Source organism: Triplophysa rosa, linkage group LG14 (genome assembly GCF_024868665.1).
Source record: "Triplophysa rosa linkage group LG14, Trosa_1v2, whole genome shotgun sequence".
Lineage (NCBI taxonomy): Eukaryota > Metazoa > Chordata > Actinopteri > Cypriniformes > Nemacheilidae > Triplophysa > Triplophysa rosa.
This window is the reverse complement of record NC_079903.1, coordinates 23,074,165-23,081,664: the sequence shown is the minus strand read 5'-3', so window position 1 is coordinate 23,081,664 and position 7,500 is coordinate 23,074,165. Positions and strand designations below refer to the sequence as shown.

The 7,500-nt window shown below is 41.9% G+C and overlaps 1 protein-coding gene across 3 annotated transcripts in view; it reads left to right on the top strand.

The window, feature by feature from the left end:
• Positions 1-7,500, top strand: part of LOC130564385 (chloride channel protein 2-like) — a 50,507-nt gene that overhangs the window by 18,226 nt on the left and 24,781 nt on the right. For 2 of the 3 annotated variants that reach the window (XM_057350416.1, XM_057350414.1), the window contains exons 2-6: positions 1,499-1,652; positions 4,193-4,237; positions 5,939-6,070; positions 6,428-6,556; positions 6,633-6,766. In XM_057350416.1, the coding sequence (XP_057206399.1) occupies positions 1,499-1,652; positions 4,193-4,237; positions 5,939-6,070; positions 6,428-6,556; positions 6,633-6,766 (594 nt within the window). The remainder of the gene's footprint in view (positions 1-1,498; positions 1,653-4,192; positions 4,238-5,938; positions 6,071-6,427; positions 6,557-6,632; positions 6,767-7,500) is intronic. The other variant, XM_057350415.1, reaches the window with a different exon arrangement.

The following is a 7,500-nucleotide window of genomic DNA, read 5'->3' as shown; positions in this document are numbered from 1 at the left end:
CATGTCAGCAGAACACACACATTGTTTGATTTTATTGCTCCTCGGGTTTGTATGCAAGAATAATTGTTATTACAAAAGGGCGTGTGTCTGTGAAAGAGAGAGAGAATAAAATGTAAAAGACACAATTTACCATGGTAATACCTGCTTAAAATACCATACTTACTACAGTTGTTGTTAGTACAGACAAAGTGTCTTTAATGAAAAGCTCCTTTCACAGTTTGAAGGACATCCCCTATTCATCTGTTATGCCTTTACCTCTAGTGTTTTGTGAATACCGTGTTTACCGTGGTAAATGTCAGTGAGGGCGGGTGTGTACAGAATAGAGCCCTGCATTTCAGCCCGAGCCCTTCGGGGCCCGACTTTTTAACGCCCATAGGGCCGGCCTTCGGGCCAATTTTCACATCATTGCTCGCACTCGGATCCGGCCTCGGGTCTGTTTTAGGAAAAAACATTTTATGACACAGCACCCATAACGCATTTTACGCCCGCAGCGACGCGTGATGCACGCACAGAGGTTTCCAGCCATAGGCAATGAGACATTCACCTCACGTGCATGGACTAAACCCTTCCACTGTGGATGCTGCGCTCTTTCTGCACATTCTGGATGCAAAATGTCTCGCTTTTCCTTTGGGATTTGCTTTTTTCGTTAGTTGGAAACAAGAATAGTCATGTTCTGTGGTGAAGTTGTGATTTTTTAGATTTTATAAGACTATTTCTTTTTGATGTATTTGTTCATTATTCATTTGCTTTTCCTCTGCGATGCGCGGTTTCATGCAGCAGAGCAGCCTGCCCTGCTCTCTACTTGTTAGAAATGCCTTTGTTCTGAGATGGTGATAATACACTTTTAATCTAACATTGTGCTGTAGGCTACTGTTGTGTGTTTTATATCTGTGGATTTTATTGTAGACTAGTCAAGCGTTGATGTGATATTATATAGGCTAAATTCAGGGCTGGACTCGGACGCTAAATTGGCCCTGGCATTTTTGACCAGCTTCTGCCCTCCACCATTTTTGTTGAGGGGGGGGGTTGCGAGTGGTAGGTTGTGCTGCTGTCATTGCCTTTCCTGCATACATGTCCGATTCACAATTGCATCTCTCCAGCCCATGTGTCCGTTTCGGCCCAAAAAGTACATCGGCCCACCGGGAAAATGCCCGGTTGCCAATCCAGCCCTGGCTAAATTGATCAAACGTGATAAACTCACTGCCTGTCGTCGATGTCGTCACTTAAAAAAAAAAAAACGCACATTTAACAAACAAAAAACACTCCAAACATTTATAAATCCAACTTTATAAAACTAAATATAATCCCTTTTCCATTAAATACAAAATCTGAGCTATTTTAATGACTGTAACAGTAGTAGGTTCTAAGCTGTGTTGGTGGAGGGAAAAACACACGGCTTTGGGTCGAGCTACAGCCTAGAGCTACAGGCTCTAGTACAGAAGTTAACACACTGTGAATCCCTCTCTCTCTCTCTCTCTCTCTCTCTCTCTCTCTGTAGATGTATGGGCGTTACACTCAGGAACTGGGTGTTTATGCAAAAGAAGAGGCAGCCCGACTGCGAGAGGATGGCCGTCACCGGCGTTCCATCTCTGAACGCAGCCCGTCACTCAAAGTGCTGGAATATGAGAAGGGACGATGCGTCAAGTGTCGAAGTGAGTCAAATCCCCTCCACAACCCTGGAGCGATGCTTGTACGCACCAGGCAACATTCAAACAATTTCAACACTTCAGCAACAGGACATTCTCTGTGTCTTAACCATTCAGTCAGTCCTGTTACCGTAGCACATTAAACACCCCGTGGCATCTCTGATGCGTCTGGTTTTTGTGATTTTTAGCTCAGTGTTTGCACATCAGAACCACAGGTTTGAGTGTTTTAACTGAAATGTGATCGCGGTAACAGGGTTGAAATGTTACCTATTATGACGGTCATTGATTTATTATAGCACATATTTACGCTTGTTTCATATCATGTCATTTATGACATCACATGTCATAGCAAAGTAGTTTCTGGTTATTGTGAGCAGATTTTAACAGCCTGTAACAGAGTTAGTTTAGATATATCTTTCGTTTAATTGTTATAAATGAAAGCTTTAACTGATCGTGATGTGTGTGTCTGTGATTAAACAACAGCTGTGATATGTGTCGCTTTACAAAATATAAACCATAGTGAGAACAAAATTCCTGTTTCACCACAATAACCCCACAGTGAAACCATGGTATGTGTGGCAATCAGTCTGCCAAAAAAACCTATAATAAAAGCGTGGTAAATTTTCCTATGGGTCATGAGTGATTGGGTTATGGGGTACTTTGACCCTTTAATAGAATAATATAAAGTTAGATAAAGATCTGACGTTCCGCTTATAATATTGATAGCGCGAATGACAGAACAAAGATCGGGTGTTCTTCAGAAGTGTTTCTTTATGGTTGGACTGAATTCTTCACGCCAGGCCGCATCACCTGCACTGAAACACAACAAACATCAAAACTTCATTCATTCAGTCTTCTGATTTGTGAAGTGAACGTGCAGTTTCAAGCACACCTGTAATGTTGAATGACTCTCATGATCTGTTGTGTTGAAATGAATGTGATCGGAGCGTCCTCTGCTGGCCAGAATAACACTTACATCACTTTATTCTTTATCGTGAGACTAAACACAACATGTTTGCACCAAAATACCACAATGACTTACTGCAGTTACTAGTGTCAAATAATAATACTTATGCTACAGTAATGGATATTATTATATAATACTTGATTGTTTTTCAGTGATTTACTTGAAATGGTTTGAACTTGATGTAGTTATCAATTCAGTCGTTTTTCTATTTAGAAACCAATTACAATCTTACAGAAAATTACATTTTTAAAGTTAGTTTCACTAATATACATCATAAATAGATCTTATTTTTCAACAATAGCTCCATCAATATAGCAGTCAGATTATAAACCTACAGACAGTTATTATCAGTCTTGTCAATGTACCCTGACACATCTTATTGAAAACAAATGTGCAATAATACCATGCATTCTGGATATTTAATCATTTAGATTTTTTTTCTTGATTTCTATACTGTCTTATGTCTGTACTGTCTGCAATACATGTTAAGCTGCTTTGCTGCAATGCAAAATTCGGACAAAGCGTTGAATTTTTTCTTACCATAGTAACTGCTGTAAATAGTGTGGTGAAAACTGGTATTTTTTGTAAGGGTGTGTTCACACTCATTTCAATATTCTGGTCATGCTTCACCACCACTGTTGTTGTGAAACATGAGTGTGAGGTGAAATGAGACCTAACAGTTTTGCGTCGGGTGTAGTTTCAGTGTTTGTCCTGATGGGGGCGTCATCGTTCCACTGAGTCAACGTGATGTAAACTGAACGAGTGTGTGTGTGTGTGTGTGTGTCAGGGGATTGAGAGAAAGAGTCTGGACTGTCGGACGGTCCAATTATCAGCGAATAACCACCGGCCGTTTCACTTTCTGACACACACACACACACACACGCACACACACACACACACACACACACACACACACGTCCGGTTTGCCTGTAACAGATGTGACATCAGCAGGAGGTATGTCTGTGTGGTGCCACAGGTCACCATGGTTACTGGGTCGGTTAGCAGGCGGTCACAGAACTGCTCCTCTCATCAAGCGGATGGATGATCGGTGTGTTGTTGTCATGGTAACAGTGAAACGCTAAATAGATTTCTGTGACATCATCAGTACAACAAACTATCACCTCCGAACGTATCGTAGAGCTGACCTCTGTCTCAGATGCGGGTTAATCTCAATGTCAGTCATCCGTCAAAAAGTGTGTGTGTGTGTACTGTATGTGTGCACGTGCTTATTGAATGTAGAGAATCAAATTAAAGTGTGTGTTTTCAGACTTTCTGTAATCAGCAAACAGATTTTGTTGCATGTGGGTGTTTGTGTTAATAACGGGGAGCTTTTTTTATGTGTGTTCCTCTCTCTGGCTTTTAGTCTGGAACAAATGTTCTCGTGTTAATTTATTTTTCTGTGTCCACACACGCCAGACACACACACACACACACACACACACACACACACACACACACACACACACACACACCAGACACACACACACACAATAGCACACGCGCACACACCAGCAAGATTCAAATAGCTTTATTGGCATTTTAAAAAGAGTCTCTCTCTCTCTCTTTGCGCCTCTCTCAGGGTTTTCGTACGCCCTGGAATCAACACCTCGGGACTTTTTTTCTGGTAAAAACACAGTCTACAAGTGTCATGTTAACCTAATAAAGATCATTAATTGTCATTTTCTCATTAACTTATGTCCTCATCAATAAAACGAAAACTTACATCACCCCTCCTGTACTGTGTGTGTGTGTGTGCGTGTGCGTGCGTGTGTGTGTGTGTGTGTAACTACACAATGAAGCGTTTATGCACTGATATAATTTAAAGTGATGCTCTTATTCCAGCAGTAAGAGTGGATTGTGTGAAACACTACATGATTGTTTTGGTTTGTTTGTTCGTTCGTTTTAATGGAGTGATGTCCAATAATCTCATCTCACTGCAGTCGCTTCAGGGAGTCAGATTGTAACATTTTCATTTACAGCTCAGAGTTCAGTTTAACAAACTGATATCAAACTCAACTTATTTGAGTCGTCAATCAGTGTTGTAAAAAGTATGTTAAAGAATGAATTATAAACTGTTATAGTCCTAAATAGCGTTAGTTGAGTTTGATGATGTCCTCTGAGATAATTGTCATAAGAGACAATACGATAAAAAGCCACTGAGTGCGAAACACACACACACACACACACACACACACACACACACACACACCTCCTGGCACTCATTACATCTACATAAACGAGACATTTAGAAGTTATGCTTGTCAAAGCATCTTTCGCTCTAATATGCTCTCACATCTCATTGGTATAAAGTTGGAGGCTCATTTCAGAAGCTAATAAACGAGACGGACATGTGTGTGTGTGTTAGACCTGTCTCCTGTAAGTGTTCGGATATGCTGCTTCTCTCTCCATCATTTGGTGAGTCATCGTTGGCTCTTATCGAGGTTGCCGTGGATACTAACAGCATCCGTGTGTTTGCTTTCTGGAGGCTGAAATGCTTTTCCAGACCTGCTGCGTTTCAGCTGAATTAAGAATTAATGTTTTTGAAATGACGACAGAAATGATGTTATTGAGTTTAATGGACTGCTGTTTCTAAAAACACAAACACAAGTCAACAACACAAACACACACACACTGCACACACACACACACACACACTGTTTATAGCTAGAGTGTGAACTAACGTGTTTTCATCAATTTTGACACTACTTGAACTTATTGGGCACTGCTGCATTGTGGGTAATGTCTGGAGTGAGACAGGTGTCAGGCACTGGTGCATTGTGGGTAATATCATCTATCTGAAGTGAGACAGGTGTCAGGTGCAGGTGCATTGTGGGTAATATCATCTACGTGAAGTGAGACAGGTGTCAGGTGCAGGTGCATTGTGGGTAACATCATCTAGGTGAAGTGAGACAGGTGTCAGGTGCAGGTGCATTGTGGGTAATATCATCTATGTGAAGTGAGACAGGTGTCAGGTGCAGGTGCATTGTGGGTAATATCATCTACGTGAAGTGAGACAGGTGTCAGGTGCAGGTGCATTGTGGGTAACATCATCTAGGTGAAGTGAGACAGGTGTCAGGTGCAGGTGCATTGTGGGTAATATCATCTATGTGAAGTGAGACAGGTGTCAGGTGCAGGTGCATTGTGGGTAATATCATCTACGTGAAGTGAGACAGGTGTCAGGTGCAGGTGCATTGTGGGTAACATCATCTACGTGAAGTGAGACAGGTGTCAGGTGCAGGTGCATTGTGGGTAACATCATCTACGTGAAGTGAGACAGGTGTCAGGTGCAGGTGCATTGTGGGTAATGTTGTCTGTCTTTGTGAAGTCTGTACAGTTCACTGTCAGAGGTTCCTCATGTCTCGGGTGGGTGAGGACTGGATCTTTCTCATTCTGCTGGGTCTGGTCATGGCGCTGGTCAGCTTTGTTATGGACTTCTGCATCGCTCTTCTCTTACAAGGTGAGTGTGTGAAGATCATCGCCTGAAGGTGAATGTTACTGTATTCACTTAACGTTTCATGTTTGTGTCTCAAAGACGCGTTGTCTGCTAAACATTCGCTGCTTCAAAAACATCAAACACATCCTCAAGTTTCTTCGGGGTTTGTCTGCAGAATGTAAAACTCTGCAATCATTTCAATGAAAATTTCTTGTTGAAAAAAAGGTTCTTGTTGACCTCAGGAGTTTCATGTGTTATATCACACCTGATTTATAGAGATTGAGAATGTTACTGTGACAGATTTCAGTGTAAATTGTTTTATGGCACATTAACATACACCTGTCTGTCTCTCTCTCTGTCTGTCTCTCTGTCTGTCTACAGCACAGAAGTGGATGTACGGTGGTTTGGACAGTAATGTGGTCTTACAGTATTTGGCGTGGGTCACTTATCCTGTGGTTCTCATCAGTTTTTCTGCAGGATTCACACACATCGTGGCTCCTCAGGCTGCCGGTGAGACACACACACACACACAGCTCTTCAGTATTCAGCAGTGGTTTCTCTATCGACTGATGTTCCTCTTGTTCAGGGTCCGGCATTCCTGAGATGAAGACGATCCTCAGAGGTGTGGTGCTAAAAGAATATCTCACTTTAAAAACATTTGTTGCCAAAGTGGTCGGTCTGACATGTGCGCTGGGCAGTGGATTACCTCTGGGTAAAGAGGTGAACACACACACACACTCATACACACACACACGCACACACACACACACACACACAGGCTTCTGGTTGACTATCTCCATGGGGACAGTCCATAGGCGTAATGTTTTTATACTGTACAAACTGTATATTCTATCCCCTATCCCTAACCCTATCCCTAAACCTAAAGATCATAGAACACTTTTTGCATTTTTAGATTTGTAAAAAATATTGTTCTGTACAATTTATTAGCTTTTGGCCCTGAGGACCTCAATTTTGGTCCCCAAGTGACACGAGTCCCCATGTGTTGGTGTGTATTCAGGTTTAGGTCCCCACCGGGATATACAAACATGAACACACACACACACACACACACACACACACATGCTATTGTTTTTCCATGTTTGGGGACAGTTCCATAGCCTAATGGTTTTTATACTGTACAAACTGTATATTCTATCCCCTATCCCTAACCCTATCCCTAAACCTAAAGATCATAGAACACTTTTTGCATTTTTAGATTTGTAAAAAATATTGTTCTGTACAATTTATTAGCTTTTGTGCCCATGAGGACCTCAATTTTGGTCCCCACGGTGACACGAGTCCCCATGTGTTGGTGTGTATTCAGGTTTAGGTCCCCACCGGGATATACAAACATGAACAACACACACACCACACACACACACACACACACACACACCACACACACATCACACACACCACACACACAGCACACACACGCACACACACACACACAC